General features: G+C 40.2%; 1 protein-coding gene across 8 annotated transcripts in view; it reads right to left on the bottom strand.

Annotated features, from left to right (window-relative positions):
* ACSL4 (acyl-CoA synthetase long chain family member 4) overlaps nucleotides 1-17,759 on the bottom strand; it is an 82,621-nt gene that overhangs the window by 21,744 nt on the left and 43,118 nt on the right. For 2 of the 8 annotated variants that reach the window (XM_082717334.1, XM_082717336.1), the window contains 9 exons: nucleotides 16,128-16,410; nucleotides 15,707-15,884; nucleotides 14,250-14,359; nucleotides 13,995-14,133; nucleotides 9,051-9,201; nucleotides 8,775-8,898; nucleotides 5,508-5,579; nucleotides 1,371-1,510; nucleotides 283-455 (listed from right to left, as the gene is read on the bottom strand). In XM_082717334.1, coding sequence (XP_082573460.1) covers nucleotides 283-455; nucleotides 1,371-1,510; nucleotides 5,508-5,579; nucleotides 8,775-8,898; nucleotides 9,051-9,201; nucleotides 13,995-14,133; nucleotides 14,250-14,359; nucleotides 15,707-15,884; nucleotides 16,128-16,355 — 1,315 coding nt within the window. In that variant the 5' untranslated portion in view covers nucleotides 16,356-16,410. Of the gene's footprint in view, nucleotides 1-282; nucleotides 456-1,370; nucleotides 1,511-5,507; nucleotides 5,580-8,774; nucleotides 8,899-9,050; nucleotides 9,202-13,994; nucleotides 14,134-14,249; nucleotides 14,360-15,706; nucleotides 15,885-16,127; nucleotides 16,655-17,759 lie in introns of all 8 variants that reach the window. The other 6 variants (XM_082717330.1, XM_082717333.1, XM_082717332.1 and 3 more) reach the window with 3 other exon arrangements.

The raw sequence follows: 17,759 nt of genomic DNA, 5'->3' as shown, positions 1-17,759 counted from the left end.
AGAGTGCAGTTCTCTGAGGAAGGAATCATTTGGAGAGAGAAGTTTAAAGGCCCAGGGTGACAGAATTCTGAGGACTGACAAAATGGCATAAATATTTACAAGGCTTAAAAATAAAGGGCACATGTGATAGTTCAATTAAAAGTTACTGAAAGTCTTCAGGTTTGCCCTGAACCTGATATCACGTAATGAGGTATAAAAATACCATAGTTCCTAAAGCTAATGCCAATGGGTTTTATCAGCACCAACTAACATTGAATTATTTGCCACATTACCAACACTTACCTTCAGTAACTGTCCCAGCACCACACGATTCTGTGAGTCCGTAACCCTGACCCACTGGGCAGCAGAAGCAGACATTCATGAATCGGTGTGTCTGTGGTGACAGTGGCGCTCCACCAGACAGCATCATACGGACATTCCCCCCCAGCAAAGCCTTTACCTTCTTAAACAGTAACCTTGAGAAAATGAAAAAGGAGGAGGGATTGTTTTAATGCATGCATTTGTTATTCTTGGTGACATCCTAATTTATAAGCTCTGAGCAAGACTGCTCAACTTGGCTGGACACATAAGTTTGAGAACCATGGTGGTAATTAATGAGAGGTTAACAAAGTGACAACTAGTAACACTTTAAAAAAAGGCAGAAAAATGCCAGATGATAGTGACACCTGTGGTGAGCCCAGCATAACATCCGGAGAGGTTGAATCATTATGTGATATGCCTGAAACTAAGGGAACATTATGTGTCAACTGTACTTTAATTTTTAAAAATGCCAGAGAAACTCTTAAAAAAGCAAAAAAGAATGCAGTGTCAGGAAATTGCTTTGACATACAGTAAATGAAAGAAAATGATGTCATTGAAAGAAATAAATTACAGCTCTCTTTAGAACATTTAGTTATCAACTTCTCTTTCTCTTATGAAAAATGTTTCCCCATCTCCACTCTCCTAGCACTGCACTTTAAATAGCCATTATACTCATATACCTATTATACTGTTCTATGAAGACAATACACTGGAAACTTTATGCAGAATAAAATCTTGAGTATCACTTTTAGTTAGACGTGACCTTTTTTAAACTCAAATGTCTTGATTTGAAAGTCTAGATTTTCTTCACAAGACCAAATTTTATAATTGAATCTTAACTATTCACTCGATTATTAAAATCTATTAAATTGCCACAATCAGAGCTTGGGGTTCTCTGTGTTGGCTGTGTAAGTAATGAGGGTTAGAAATGAATAAAAGAGAAATGCAAACCTTATGATGATGGTGCTGATGCTCAAACTAACTTAACTTTCCAGTTACTTAGTCAGTTTCCAGATGGAAACACACAAGACCTAAAGGCTCACACTATAGAGTCTATCAAATGTACTTACAGATTGCAAAGTGGTGCATCATATCCCTTTTTGATCTGTTCCAATTTGTAATCATACCCAATCTTGAACAGTGTTTTCTGAATATAATTCATCTCTTGGACTTTGCTCATAACATTCTTATAAATTCTATCCATGATTTCCTAAAAGGTAAGCACAATAATCAATAATCTGAAAAGAATTACACCAACACTGAGACAGTCTTTAGTTGAAGATACCTTGTTTACAACATCTTAGGTAAAAGTCTTCACTATAATAGATATGTGTATTCCATAATTAATTTCACTGAATTTACTTGTTCACTATTTCAAAAAGACTAGGAGTTTTTCAGTTCTATGCACTAAGTTTACCTAATATTTTTAAAAAAATGTTAACTAACTAGAGTGTAAAAAAATTCATTCTCCTCCCACATAAAAAACCTTTTTTAATTCTTTTCTTTCACATATATTCATTTATTTTCAAAAAACACCAAAATCCCATGTTGAACCTAATCCTGATGTTTTTCTCACCACTACCTTGTGACTGTTAGAGCATGGCAGAGAGATTTACAGAGCTTCTTAAGAGTTTACTCATACAGTTTTCTAAAGTTCGATGTCCCTATAATTTAGATATTTTGATTCCCTTTCAACAGAAGCTAAGACAACAAAAAAGAATAGGCTTCTTGCTCATAGCTCCTTGGAAAATTAAACATAGAACTAGGTTTGGGATATAGGGATTCCCAAGATAGTATATTAAAAAAATAAAACAGAGAAGCAAAAAGGCCCAGACTATCCCTAAATGTTTTCTTGAAATGATTTAGCACAAATTAATAAGAATTGTTGCACAAAGCACATCTATTTACAAATACCTGGTTAAATGTTTGAAGTAGCAGTCAGTATAAATTCAGTTGTGCTACCATGAATGACTTTAGGAATGGTTCCTTCCATATCAGAATAGAGCCATTCACAAATGAAGACAACAAAACCATCTCTTGCATTCTGCTCCATGAAATAAGGCACACGGAAAAAGACAAATATTGTATGATCTCACTTACACATGGAGCCGAACTTAGCAACAGAGAGTAGACTGGTGGTTGCCAGAAGTTAGGGGGTGGGGGGAAATGGGGAGATGTTGGTCCAAGGGCTTACAAAATTACAGGTAGAAGATGAGTTATGCCCTGGGGATGTAACATACAGCACAGCACGGTGACCACAGCTAACATGAATGTATTGTATATTCGAAAGCTGCTAGAAGAGTAGGTCTTTGAAGACCTACATTGATGTTCTCATTGCTCACAGACATATACACACACATACACACACGCGGTAACTATGTGAGGCGATGGGTGTGTTAAGTAATCATTTCACAATATCTGCAAATATCAAATCATCACACTGTACACCCTGAACTAACATAATGCTACGTCAATTGTATCTCAGTAAAGCTGGCGGGGGAGCAGAGAGGCTACCTCAGCATTCAAGCATGGGACAGCGTCGTTCTGTCCATTTCCACAGATGGAAGCATTATTACAGAACTGAAATATTTGTCTAGATCTGTGATTGAGAAATTCCAAAACTTCCCTGGAAGGATTTTAATATCCTGTAACTGTCCCTCTGAAAAAAGTGAATGGGATGTTGGGTGGAAAAAAAGCATATGGGAGTGAGACAGATGTATGAGAAGTAGCCCCCCCGCCACCCTGCTCCTTCCAGTAGATATGAGTCATGAGCACAGAAAGGCCTCAGTGAGGAAGGAACACAAACAGTATGGTTGCAATGAGTTGGCAGGATTTATTGTTAGCCCATTAAGTCACCCTTTAGTTCAACCTAATAATTACATGATGTTCAACTGAGTCACTGCTTACAAGAAGCAGCGATTTATTCTAAATTCTGTGAATATACGATACTAAATGGATCTTTTGTTCTGACCCAGGAAAGAAATTAACTCAGATAATAGAATCTATCAGTTCTCAGCAAAAAAGATTTTTTTTTTAAAGGCCTATTTGTAGAGGAGTAGGAAGAACTAAGGGAACCAACAAAGGGAACCAACAAAGTTGGGTGAAGCATCAATGGACCAGCAACATGGGGATTGTTTACTATCCCTAGGCCTGAAGAAGTAAGTGGAGAGAAGTATCATTGGAACTAATAAGGACTACAGCCATGGGCAAGGCCTGGTTATGGCTAGTGGGAAAGAAGAGACTGTCCAATGGGCACCTGACCACTTCCCCAAATCACAGGCCAGGAGGAAAGGAGCAAAGTATGCAGAACACCCCTCCACCCCTCCCCATGCCTCCATGCCCCATGATCTCTCCTGAGTGCCAATAATTTCGCTGAAGCCAACCACAAATCAGAAGGCAAGCAAGCCCTGATAATTCATCCACAGAAGCAACCCTTTCAAGACACAAAGCAAAGAAGAATGGACGATGGGCAATTGGAAGATACACAGCATATCAGCTAAGTCCTGCTTATCCTCAGACCTAAATTCGGACATTACTTCCTGTAATGTCCTTTTCCTTCCCTTTGTTCTCTGATATGATTTACTAAGGATTCCTGTACTTTGGGTAATAAAGCCAAAATACTGTCTCCCAAAATGAAACAATCCTAAATAGATAAGCATAGTAGCTAAGTCGACTGATTCTGGGATCACTGTAGTTAAGATGACTCAGGTCACACTTGAACTTTAGCACCTGCGGGCTCTGTGACTTCGGGCAAGTTTTTTTCCTTTAAAAAAACTGGAAAAACCCAACCCATCTATAGCACAGTGCCTGGAACACAGTAAGTACCTTGTGCTACCTATCACTAGTGTCACTTTCTTACGCTTTAGTGAGAAGATTCTTGCAGTTGGTAAACATGCTGAATCCCACAGCACCTCTAAATAAAAAGGCAAAGGCAGCCACTCTGATCTACCCTAATTTTTTGGTTATTTGGTAATTTTGTAATTAGGAGCTAGAAAAAAAAAGTAACTTCCATCTGTAATTCTTAGAAAACTTGGGCCAAACACTTCATGATCTAATCTCTGACTTTCCATGTGCAAAAAGGAGTTCTGAGAAAGATACTGGGCTAAGTCTTAAAATCTGGTGATAATACAAGCAAGTCATGATACACAGTCCCACCGCAGTTGCCAAGCCTAAAAGTACTAGAATATATTTCACTCTGCAGATTGGAAACACTGTGTTAAATATTTTAGAATTTATTATTAAAAGCTCAAAAAATGGGGCACCTGGGTAACTCAGTCGGATAAGTGTCTAACTTTGGCACAGATCATGATCCCAGGCTTCTGGGATCCTACCCCATATCGGGCTCCCTGCTCAGTGGGGAGTCTGCTTCTCCCTCTCCCTCTGCTCCTCCCCTCCCACTACGCTCACCGCTTATGCTCTCTCTCCTCTCTAATAAATAAAATATTAAAAAAAAAAGACCAAAAACTATAATGTCTTCCTTTTCATAAAAGACACTATTTCACATAAGGATTTTAAATATCTAGAAGAGCTTCACTTTGGAAGCTCTCTCCAGTGCCACTTTTCCTGGTCACCGTAAGGGTCGGGAGGCTCGGATTCGAGACCCAGTTTCCTAACCTTGGATAAGCTGCTTCAGTTCTCTGGGATGGCCTACATTCCCTCCGTTTGTTTGTTTGTTTGTTTGTTTTTTAAATTTGTGATGAAACAGAAATGATATATAGGATAAACTTGTACCTTTGAAACATGACTGATTGTCACATGAGGTGATCCGAACTCAGGTCATTTTCAGCCCCTAATTTTAAAGTATCTGCAAAACTAGCAGGCATACATTTCAGAAGCTTGCCATCTCACCCCTCTCAATACTTATTAAAGCTTTTAATGAACACATCTGCCATAATTTCAACATAGTAAAATTAACATTTAAAACCATACACAGGGGCACCTGGGTGGCTCAGTGGGTTAAAGCCTCTGCCTTCCGCTCAGGTTGTAATCCCAGGGTCCTGGGATCGAGTCCCGCATCGGGCTCTCTGCTCAGCAGGGAGCCTTCTTCCTCCCCTCTCTCTCTGCCTGCCTCTCTGCCTACTTGTGATCTCTCTCTGTTGAATAAATAAATAAAATCTTTTTTAAAAACCGTACACAAATCCCTAAAGGTATTACCTTTTAAAAAGTCCAAGTGCGAGCAGTAAAGAACATTTACATTCTGTACTCACCGGAACAGCTGCCATGAGTGTAGGCTTCAGTACAGTGCAATCCCCTTTGCTTCCTTTTTTAATTTTGCTGGACTATAGCAAAGACAAAGTAAATAGGATGAGGAAAACCAATCTTCACCAAAAATGTTGTAATTCAAATATCAACAATGACAGTGACAGAAATTTACACATGGAATTCATCTACTGTCCTGGGAGTTATCAGAACTATCATAACCTACAAAAGTCTAAAGCATAAGTGCTTTATTGCTTTGGTCCATAGATTATTTCTTCTAGCACATTTCAGCCTTCTTTAGAGCAGAAACGCTGATTCAGAATGAAGAAGAATGGAATATTTTGGTAAATCGAGCATTATTATTTATGACATAATGACACAAATCATCCATTAGGGGAAGAAAAAAAAAAAGGAAAAACAGAAGCCCTCCACTGAGGTAGATGGGGCACTAAAATAAAATTGAGGATACTTTTGGGGAGGTGAATCATGAAAGACTATGGACTCTGAAAAACAATCTGAGGGTTTTGAAGGGGCGGGGGGTGGGAGGTCGGGTACCAGGTGGTGGGTATTATAGAGGGCACGGATTGCATGGAGCACTGGGTGTGGTGAAAAAATAATGAATACTGTTTTTCTGAAAATAAATTAATTAATTAAAAAAAAGAAGGGAAAAAAACTGAAGATACTTTTAACTCTTTTCGATGAGCCAAATGGTAAAGCCACCTCTCAAAGTCACTGCTGTCAATTAACAACATACCAAAATACTCAAAATTTGGTAACATTTTGGTCAACAGGATACTGAAGACACTGCCAGTGACCATGGGAGATTTGCACATACATATGTCAATGTGTATGTACTACTCCTTTCTTTTGTTTTCCTTTCTTTTACTTCTTATACACATAAATACTCTTTGGGATTTCAAATGTCAGGTCAGTAGGTAGAAACAATGATAAAGGAGCCCACTGAAAAAGGGAGATGAAAATAGAAATCTGTTAAGGTGCCTGAGTGGCTCCATTGGTTAAGCGTGTGACTCCTGATTTCAGCTCAGGTTATGATCTCAGGGTTGTGAGGTCGAGCCCCACATCAGGCTCATGTGCTGGGTGTGGAGCCTGCTTCAGATTCTCTCTCTCGTCTTCCCCCTTTGCTCCCCCTCTCTAAAAAAAATAAATAAAATTTAAAAATAGAAAGTGAAAATAAGAATCTGCTATAATGCAGTTCGCTAGTCTGTAAGCTTAGATGTAGGCTGTGGTAGTTGTGCTGCCACAGGCGGGAAGAAAACTAGCTCTTAAGAAAAAGTGTGATATTCCAGGTAGCACCAGCCTTGTCACACAGAAGGTTCTGCTGGAAGAACTCAATTGCCTTTATCCTACTTTTCTTTAAGGTGGACAAAGGAGGGGCGCCTGGGTGGCTCAGTGGGTTAAAGACTCTGCCTTCGGCTCAGGTCATGATCCCAGGGTCCTGGGATCGAGCCCCGCATCGGGCTCTCTGCACAGCGGGGAGCCTGCTTCCTCCTCTCTCTCTCTGCCTGCCTCTCCGCCTACTTGTGATTACTGTCTGTCAAATAAATAAATAAAATCTTTAAAAAAAAAAGATGGATAAAGGAAGGGGCGGGGGTGGGAGGTTGGGGGAACAAGGTGGTGGGTATTAGGGAGGGCACGTATTGCATGGAGCACTGGGTGTGGTGCAAAAACAACGAATATTGTTATGCTGAAAAGAAATAAAAAATTTTTTTTCTAATAGAAAAAAAGTCTTATATTAAACTGAAAACAAACAAGATGGATAAAGGAAATAAAATAACTACCTGTTGTTTTGTGTATATGCAAGCATGTGCACTTTTGCAAGTGGGAACCTATCCCCACACAGGCATACCACACATGGTGGGGGGAGCGCTGCTCTATAGGGAGAAAGATGGGCTCTTAAGTCCTTTGAGAGAGAGTTGCCCTCTGTGTGGTGCTGACCACTTGTCGTTCTAGAGAGCCATTCCACAGTAGATGCAGCCTAAAAAGCCCTTCCTCACTTTATTACTCTCTGTAATGACATCAGTTCTCTTGTCTTATTACGATTGCAGGAACCCTAGTTAGGACATCACAGTGATCTCTGGCTTCATATGTGGTGCCTCTCATCTCCCCACTTTTTCTGATTCCAGACATGAGGGAGATTCCTGGGTCTTAGATGCCTGGTAAAAATTGAGACTCTTTCTTATAAATGTCATTAAAAAGGTAGGTGGGGCATTCACTCCATTGGCCCCCTTCCCTACATGGATGCGACTGTTTTCAGAAAGGCAGTGAAAACAAGGATTGCTAGTCCCTGGCTTCTGAACTTTCCCAGGGGTGGGGGGGAATCACACTCAAAGCCTACTGAAATGTTTTTCACATTTTGAAAACATTTCAAAACATTAAAAAACCACACTACAGTGCACTGAAACATAATCATCACAGATCTCCCTCCCTTTCTCCCTTCCTTCCTTTACCATTACAAAGCTTTCTAAAAAATCTGTTTTACGATTCAAGCCCCAGTGTTAGTCACAGGTCTGTTTTAACTTGACTACATCAGGTGCCATTTACTAGCAGGTATTGGTTGTGTAATTTCTAGTGGGCTTAAAGTACATGAGTTCACTCTACGCGCTGCTGGCCTTGCTACTTGTGAACACCAGGGAGCAGGGAGATCCTGGACCCAGGGCATAAAGCTGAGGCCTGCCTTTGGGGAGGCAATAGAACTTGCCACAATGATGGAAATGTTTGGTACCTGTGCTGTCCAGCGGGGTAGCCAGTAATGACATGCAGCTACTGAGACCTTGAAATGTGGCTACAGCAACTGAGAAATGAGATTTTTCTCATCTACTTTTAATTCTTCCTACTTCAGTGTGTGACTAGGGACTACTGCAGTCGACAGCACAGTGCTAGAGAAAACCCGGAGTAAAACCAGGCCCCAATCCCACCACCACAAATCTGCCCCCAAACCCACCACTGTTGATGGATAATGCACCCAAAAGGCCCAGAGCCTTTATATTCTCTATCCTAGCTATCCAAAATCAAAATCTAATAAAGACAAGATGAACTGTTAGTTTCAAAATCATTTAAAAAAAAAGATGCAGAAAAAGCCATGCTAACAAATCCACAAGATTATTTTCTACGGCTACATATCTGCTCATGGGAGCTATTTTTGAACTCAAGGAGAAAGCTTTCACAGAATTAAAATATCTCAAGTTTCTCAATATGTTGTCAGCCAAACAGTGCAACTTAATCTGATCACGCCAATATAGTGAAAAGCTTGTCACCTGGTCAGAGAGTGTAAGTGGAGAAGAATACCCAATCCTACAGCCATAGGTAAAGCAAGATATCTCTGCGGTCAATTCTAGTACGTGAGCCAGAGGCAAGTAGCCAATGTACGTGTCCTTTGGTCTAAAACAAAATGAGAGAAACATTTTAGCCATTCTTAAAAAGGTGTGGTAATTAGCAACATCAAGAGTCTTGTCATTTTAATACAGACTGGGCTCAGGGAAGGCCAAACATGAGCTCTGACTTCTAAGGAGAAAGTGGAATAATTCTCTTACCCCAGTCCGGGAATTCGCTCACACTGGCCAGTCATGCCAGCGATCAGATTGCTATGGTGCATCATCACTCCCTTGGGACGGCCAGTAGAGCCGCTGGTATACATGACAATGGCCATGTCCGAAGGGGTCGGTCTGTTCGGAGGGACGCCCACTAAATAAACGAAAAAGCACCGCACTTTTTTTTTCAGTTTAAAAGTTAAACTGCTAAACAAAGATGAAGATTTTTAGGTTTCTGCATCATGATAACCTGTGTAAAACAAATACTCTCTACTGATACTCAACAGAAAAATGGTGATCGAATTCTGGTGACCTGCAGTGAAAATTTCAAACTTGATTTGGCCCAGTTTCCAGATACTCAGCCTAATCCCAGTCTACGCCTGCCTTTCAGCAGTGTTATGGAAAGCTATCCAGGACTTTGAAGAATTGGGAGAATACAGTATTGTGCACAAGCGCCTCAGGTCTCAGTCTTCCCATCTTTAAAATGAGACAGTTGGACCTGATTGTGGTTCTTAACCACTGGTGGACATGAGAATCACAAAATGCCATCTATATCTCTGGTCCCTAGCTTGGAACATTCTGTGTCTGGGATGGAGCAAAGGCTCGACAGGTGACACTCATACAGGCCCCTAATTGGAAACCACTGGACTTGATCTTTCTTTTTTTTAACTTTTTCTAAAAATAATTTTATTTTTCAATAACTAAACTGTGGGCACTGAATTAGATACCACAATACATTTAACAGGTGATTTTAAGATCAGATTCCAAGTGGCAAGTAAAATCCAAAGAACACCAAACCAAAATTACCTTTTCCACTGTTTTTATCATTGCTTCTTGAAATCTGTAAAGTACTTTTTTCAAAGTACTGAATGTGCAGTTAGTTAAAAATAATGGTGTAAGAGGTCCTTTCTCTCTGACTCACTCGCTCACTCTCTCCTGTAGTCAGAACACTTGTCATGAGTCTAGCTTCGGGACTCCTTGGGGCCTTCCAGATTTAGTGCTTCTTGCCCTGTCTGGATTGGATCATACTTTGACTCTGTGTAATTGAAATTAGGCAGGAATTTCCAGATACCAAGAGAGAGAGACCACGTGGAAGGGTTTATAACAACTCCATTCCCTATCAAAGGTAATATCTACATAGTATTTAAACTTCTCGTCTTCTAGCCCTCTGTCTGAAGGCCGGGCTGTTTAATCATCTTAAAGGTCTTGAGCTCCAGTGCTATCTTTGCTTACTGAATGACCGAGAGAGGAGAATAATACAGAGGTCCTCCCCACTGATTAGTTTCAGCTATCTTGAGCAGGGGGTCAGCAGACTTTTTTTTGCAAAGGACCAGACAGCAAATAGTTCAGGCTCTGAGGGCCATACAGTATCTGCCAAAACTATCCAGCCATAGATGCTTGTTAAACAATTGGAATGGTGTTCTAGGACCAGTTTATTAACAGAAACGGAGAGCAGGCTGTAATTTACCAACCTCTGTGCTATAGTCATGCTTCTCAAACTATGTGTGGTAAGGACTTTTTCTCCCCCTCAATAATTTGTGGATGGATACTTTCAGAAAATACAATAAAAATGCATTCTTGGAAAAATGAAATTAAAAAAGACACAACAAATGAGCTGAAAAAGCTTAGATTACCCAGACAACAAATTACATTTCAATAAGTACCATTAGAACAGTCATACACAGGGAAAGTGAATTAGAAAAACTGTAAATATTGTCACTTGAAAGTATCTTTGAGCCTACCAACAAAGAGAATTGCTATAACCGTTATTACTTTTTTGTCATTCCACAATACTAACAAACAGTTGAGTGAAATCGAAATTCCCCCTTTATTAAGTGCCTAGATACACACTCCAAGCAAATGTTGTATATGTCAGTATTTTAAAACTAACATGACAGAATTTGTTTCTTGCTATTAATTTACCTACTCTAGACTGACAAGTGTTACATAGAAGATATAATGTTTACCTAAACTGTTCCTATGTTGTTTTTTTTAATAGCTCTGCTGAGGTGTAATTGATACACAAAGAATTACACATATTTAATATACACAATTTGGTGATGTGAACATATGCAAATGCCTGTGATACCATCACTATGATCACGATAACAGACCTCTCTCCATCACCTGCCTCCATTTCCTTGTGTTCCACTGCTGCTGCTATTGTTGCCTTGATCTGTCAGGCAACTTCAACTCTACATGCTCATTTAAAACAGCATACTGAGGCCTCCACTTTCAAGGTGGGGTATTCCGGCAACCTAGTAACCTCCTTACCATTCCAGAATACACCAAAATGGCCAAGAATCCACAGATCTTTTATCAGAATTAAATAAATGTTCTACAAGATGGGTGGCTTTTTATTTTATTTTATTTTATTTTATTTTGAGAGAGAAAACAAGCTCTCTCTAGTGTCTCTCTTTTTTTTTTCTGAAAGATTTTATTTATTTATTTGACAGACAGAGATCACAAGTAGGCAGAGAGGCAGGCAGAGAGAGAGGAAGGAAAGCAGGTTCCCTGCTGAGCAGAGAGCCCGAGGCGGGCTCCATCCCAGGACCCTGGGATCATGTCCTGAGCTGAAGGCAGAGGCTTTAACCCACTGAGCCACCCAGGCGCCCCGATGGGTGGCTTTTTAAAAATCACTTTATATCCTTTATGGTCTCATGATGGTGCCACTAGGACAGGGAGACTGGAGTGGTGGCACTGTAACAGCAATGTAATGATTATACATGTGTCTAAACTCGTGGAACATCCAACACCAGAGTCAACCCTAGTATAAAGTATGGGCTTTGGGTGATAAGGATGTGTCAGAGTAGATCCATTCATTGCAACAAATGTACCACTCTGGTGGGGAATGTTGGTAAACAGAGGAGCCTATGCTTTGTAGGGACAAGGAGTGTATGGAAAATCTGTACCTTCTGCCCAATTTTGCTATGAACCTAAAACTGCTCTACAAAATAAACTTTGTTTTTTAAAAATCAGTTTAGAAAAATGAATTCTACTTTTACATACCAGTTAAAATAAAAAATTTAAGCAGTATGATTTACCACTGAAATAACCAAAGTTAAAGTTATCCTTCAATTGGGTCATGCTCCTTAAAGATATCTACTGTCAGAATGCATAGCTGGCTCAGTTGGAAGAGTATGCGACTCTTGATCTCAGGGTCGTGAGCTCGAGTCCCATGTTGTGTGTAGAAGTGACTTAAATAAATACAACTTAAAAAAAAAACTACTGTCAACTTATAGAATCAAGCAAATAAGAAGACATGTTAAGCTCTTCTCAGTCTAAGGACATGATGTGACACTTCACTTCTTGTTATCATAACAACTATTAACTAAGGTAAAAAAAAAATACATGTCTCATTACTATAGAGACAAATGGAACTAGGTGGGATATGTGGTCTATCAAGTTACCACTGACACAAAATTATGAAGACTAATACCCCCTCAGTTTTGTATCAGAATTTTCTGGTGAATCAATAGAATTGGCAACAGATCCCTGCTGCTAAGGACCTCCCAGGTGACTTCAATCTTGCAGTGTCAGTCTGGTGTTGAGAGAGAATTCTCCATGGGTCTCTTGAGTTTCTTTCTGCATGTCTCATGAACAGAGGCAGTGACTGGGTTCTAGACCATCTTTTCAAGGATGTTTGTGCAATAAACCACCTTGGAAGATAGAGATAGCATCTACCTCTAGAGCAAAAGAGTAGATGTGCTTCCTGTCCAGTACGGTAAAAATAATCTCTCTCTCACCAGAGCAGTCCTACTACCCTCTATAAAAGCTCCAGGCTCCCTAATCTCATGGTTGCTCTCCTGTAACACGACTCACTGCGGGTGCAGGCAGCATCCCAACCCTCTTCACACTGCACTGTGAAAATGGGAACGTGGGGAAGCAAAATGAATGCTGACAGTCTGACTACTGCTTTGGCTGAGAGTAGACAACTGTCCTTCATCTCTGACCCAGGCATTTCGGACCTCCAGGAAGCTGCGGCTGGCTCACTTGTTTGCTTGAAAGGGGGGCAAAATCTCAGCCTCTGTGCCATTCTCCATACTGGGTAAAGGGCTATACAGTCTCTCTTTTTCATTGCTAATGTGTTCGGTGCCTAATGGTCAAATACTCAGAAGCTAAAGAGGGGTTCGACCAACGTTTTCTCCTACCAAAATTAGTCCTTTTCTCATCTAAGTAGACTTTCGTGATCTTCACATTAAACATGAAGAAAGAAACTCCTTAAATGGAGTCTTTAATTTCCTCAACCCTCTGTCCTGATGACCAGCCGACATTCTGCCATAAGGTGCATCTGCTGGTTACAAATGAAATACCAAATACCACCTCAGTGGGAGAATAAATTTGACCATGAGCTTGGCCAACAGCTTTTTGCATCCTCTGAAACATCAATAAAATCACTAGCATTAAGCATTTAAAAAAAGTTACTGGGAGCACCTGGGTGGCTCAGTGAGTTATGCCTCTGCCGTCAGCTCAGGTCATGATCTCAGGGTCCTGGGATTGAGTCCCCCATCGGGCTCTCTGCTCGGCGGGGAGCCTGCTTCCTCCTCTCTCTCTCTCTGCTTGCCTCTCTGCCTACTTGTGATCACTCTCTGTCAAATAAATAAAATCTTTTAAAAAAAGTTACTGAATGGAAGTCCTTAGATCTTTTCTTTACGTGAGCTTCAGGCTGGAAAATTACAGTGAGTCACTTGAAAAAGAAATTCAGACTGCCCCAAGTCTGAACCACTGAATACATTAACTATTTGGTAGATTTTAAAACACTGGTTACCTTTGAGGAGAAAAGGAGAGTAAACTCTAATCATATATGGTCCTGATAGTTTAAACATTAAAAAAAATTTTTTTTTAATCCAAGAAGTTTATGGTTTTCACTTGTATTACTTCTTTTCCTAACCTACCGAAATAAACCTTAAATAGATGAATAAATTTTGTTTTCACTGCTTTACTTACCATTTTCTGGCTTGGATCCCAATTCTTCTACTGATTGCATGCTGTGAATCTCAAATCCTTCAGGGTATTCTGCTTTATTGATAGTCTTATTGTCCACATAAATGATGTGTTTAACACAACTGATGTCTGACAATGCAGTCTGTTAAGCAGAAAAAAAGATCCAGCTGTTACATGTGGGCCCGTAATATACTCAATTATTGGACATTTTACTGTCAGAGAATACTACCATGAAGTCAAAGAAGAATTCTTATTTACCTTAAGTTTACTTTCCAGAAGTTCAACGCTAGTGATCAGGTAGGTAGCCTCAGATTCATTTAACCCATGAACTACAGCTTCTTTGCCAAGTGTGGCATATAAAGTCACAACTACATAATAAAAAATAGACACATATGTTAAATTATAAACATTTATGAGATAATATTATTTAAATTGGCCTTTTGTGATGGGTACACTCATGGATGCAAAGACATTTTATAATGTCGTTTGATTTCATGTTCTCTGCTATTACCTTCAAACATTGCCTGAAACTTCCCAGTAGCCCCAATTTGTCCTTACAGAGTCTCAGGATTCTAACCTCCTAAACCTGAAGAAACCCAAGCATACTGGAAGTGTGCAACTGTTCAAAAATTAGTCAATCAAGATTCTCAAAGCCAGTAAGTTTCTGGCTATACTCTTAATTTAGGTCAGAGCTAGCTCACCTAGAACTACCCCGTGCCATGCTCTTTCATTGGGCATAGCACCAAAGAATGAGTAAGTCCTTGAGAATCTTCAGATTGAGATTTCAAGGTGGAATCATGTCCTCACTCCTAGGGAGTTTTTTTAGTGGGCCTAATATCCAAGCTCAATATTGGTGACCTCCAAGCCTTAACTGGGTGGGCCAACGAGATCTATTCTTTAGGGGCTGCCAGACAAAGGAAACATAAGCTGAAACCAAGATGAGTTAGAACCAAGGGGTGTCTGTTAAACTTCAGACTGGAAATTCAGCTCTAGGCTAGTAACCAAAACAGCAACATGGTTAGGAAGAGCGACTTTTCACAAGCTGTTGATTGTTGAAGGTGGGTGATGGGTATATAGGGGATCATTTCATATTCATTTTGTTTGTTTGAGATACAAACTCTTGATCACTACACTGCACTTGTAGTGTTCTTCATTCAGTAAACAACTGAGTGCCTAGCATGTGGTAGGCACTGTTCTGGACTTTGAATTTTCAAAAACAATATCATGCACAACAGCAAAAACAAATGCTTATGAATCAGGAATACACTCTGCACTTTACTTTCTGGCCAATGTATCTACTGTCAGTTCAAGTTGTTATGTGCTCATTTCACATGTAAAATGGAATAGTTCAAAGAGGTGGCCTTGAAGTAAAGCAATGAACTATAACGATCCTAAGCAATGATTTTTCTTTTGTTGTTTTAATCATTATCTTGTATGTCATGCCCTAAAAAACACTCCTAAACCTTTCATATATAATTCACTTCCAAATGAAAAGTAAAACTAAATTCTATCTATTAAGCTGCCAATTCCCATACTGGCTATTAGAAATTACTCTCTTTAACAGAAATTATCAGACAGCTTTTAAAAAGAGTACATACCATTTTATGGATAGAACTTATGCAGAAAAATTGCTAAAGAACACAACAGCATCACAGGACAATTTCACATGTTACTAAAACCCCTTCTCTCCCCCTCCAAAAACACAAGGCACTTACGAGGGAAGTTGTACTTAAAGCAGGTCTGGGCCGCAATCATCCATTCGGCCCTGGTCTCGCAGAAAATGGCAATAGTGTTCTTTGGTTTCAGTCCCAGGGCAGTGAGTCCGCTACCAAAATTATTCACTCTGCAGTTCACTTCGATATAGCTCATCCATTTATAGTTCCCAAGAATTAACTGTTAAAGGAAGACACTCTCTAATATGAGTATGTTTATTTCAACAAGCAGTCAAAATACTATTCAAAGTATAGAACTCTAAAACTGCCTTTAAGTGAATATGCCGAAGCTGGAGCACCCTCTGAGAATTGGTTACACAGCGTATTTAAGTGGAATGGCAGCATATTCTAAATGCATTTGATCTCTGATCAACTGATGCATACCTTCCCCTTAAAAAAATTAAAGAGTGCAAGAATGCTGTACCTTCTTAAAAACCTTTCCATTAGGCTGCATTTCGTTTTCTTCACTTAGGATTTCTCTGGTCCCAAGGCTGTCCTTCTTCCCAAACTTGGACACGGCATGATCAAATAACTTATCCAGAGTGTCGGCTCCAGGGATGTCTATGACAGCTAGCGAGTCGAAGTGCGTGACAGAGCGATATGGACTTCCGGGTTTGTCTGAAGTGGGCTTAGCTTTTATTCTCTTTGCCATAGCGTTTTTCTTCTTGGCGTTGGTAAGAAAATACCATGGAATAAATATAAGGGCACTGTATATTGTTATTAACAAGTGGACAGGCAGCAAAATAATGGTGAGCACGTTTAGCCTAAGTTTCATAGTGGCAAGGCTTCTACAGTGGTGTGTCTTGTTATTCTTTGGCTGCAGAAAGCCTTATTTTGCTGAAGAAGGCAATAATGGAAGCAGCAGTGAGAGTAGCAGTATAGCCAAGGCAGTTCAATTTTAATGCTACAGATAGAAGTTAGTAATCTTTGGAAGCCGACAATAAAGTACACCTGTAGGTGAAGACAATGAACCAGGCAGAGAGCAGGATAAAGGAAAAAAAAGAAAAAACAAGAGTATTAGCAAGTTGATAGCAACACTGATTTAAATACTCAGGTCTTCAGTAGTTTATGTAATTGATTTGATACAGAAAGTTGAAATAACTGGTCTGAAAGACTGGCATTTTTCAGTTCCAAGCATTGCCATAAACTTCTGAATTTAATGTTAGGGATGCTACTTTAATGCTTACACGAACGTACAGATGGGATATACTGAAGACTGGTTGAATTTGGGGAATGCCAATAGTGAGATTTCTCTTAAGTATGTAGATGTAAAACGGGTAGCTTTAAATAGGATTCGGTTTTATATGCAAAATGGGAGAAATCCACCAATGTAGGTTTATTTCTCAATGACCAACCCGGAAATACTATTTCTGAGGTAACGCTGTTCACGATATCCTGGCCCCCAAACTGTTGAGCAATAGAATTGCAAAGTCATTCCCTAAGTGTTCTTTTGTGCTCAAAATTGCACCCCAGTGCCTGGGAATAGTCGTAGCAGGTCCAAACTGGTGTCAGTCCAGTCCTGGCCCTTGTCCATGACCAGTTAACACTTATGAGGAAGTCAGCACACAAGTCAGATCCAGTGTCTTTCAAGCTTCTTTCTGGGGAGTGGGGTGAGGAGGGAGGGGCAGCTAAACAGCTTCTTCAAATAAAAAGTCATGCAGACTTTCCACATATGCAACTAAAGTGGAACTGCTCTGGCTGAATTGTGGGCGGGGTACTGGGGGTGTCCAGAGCACCCACACTGGACTTCCTGGAACCCCACTCCCAAAGTGACCACCACTGAAGCATTTCCAGTGAAAAGCCTGTGGAAAAAGCTAAGTGCTCTGGTGTGCGGTACAAGCAATAAATGCAAGAAGGCGTCCAGGGGAAGTGTGAAATAGCCACCAGTAGGTAAGGGAGGCTCTGTGGACATGGGACTTAAACTGGGCCGGGCAAAGGAGGAAAAGACTGGAGAGCATTCGGGCAGGGAAGCCACATGAAGACACACAGAGATAGGGGTGAAAGGGCCTTGGGGGAGTAGGAAGTGCCAATAACAAGGACACTAGCCTGACTGGGG

This window comes from Mustela nivalis (genome assembly GCF_964662115.1).
Source record: "Mustela nivalis genome assembly, chromosome: X".
NCBI lineage: Eukaryota > Metazoa > Chordata > Mammalia > Carnivora > Mustelidae > Mustela > Mustela nivalis.
The sequence above is the reverse complement of the archived record's forward strand: the minus strand, read 5'-3'. Positions and strand labels throughout refer to the sequence as shown.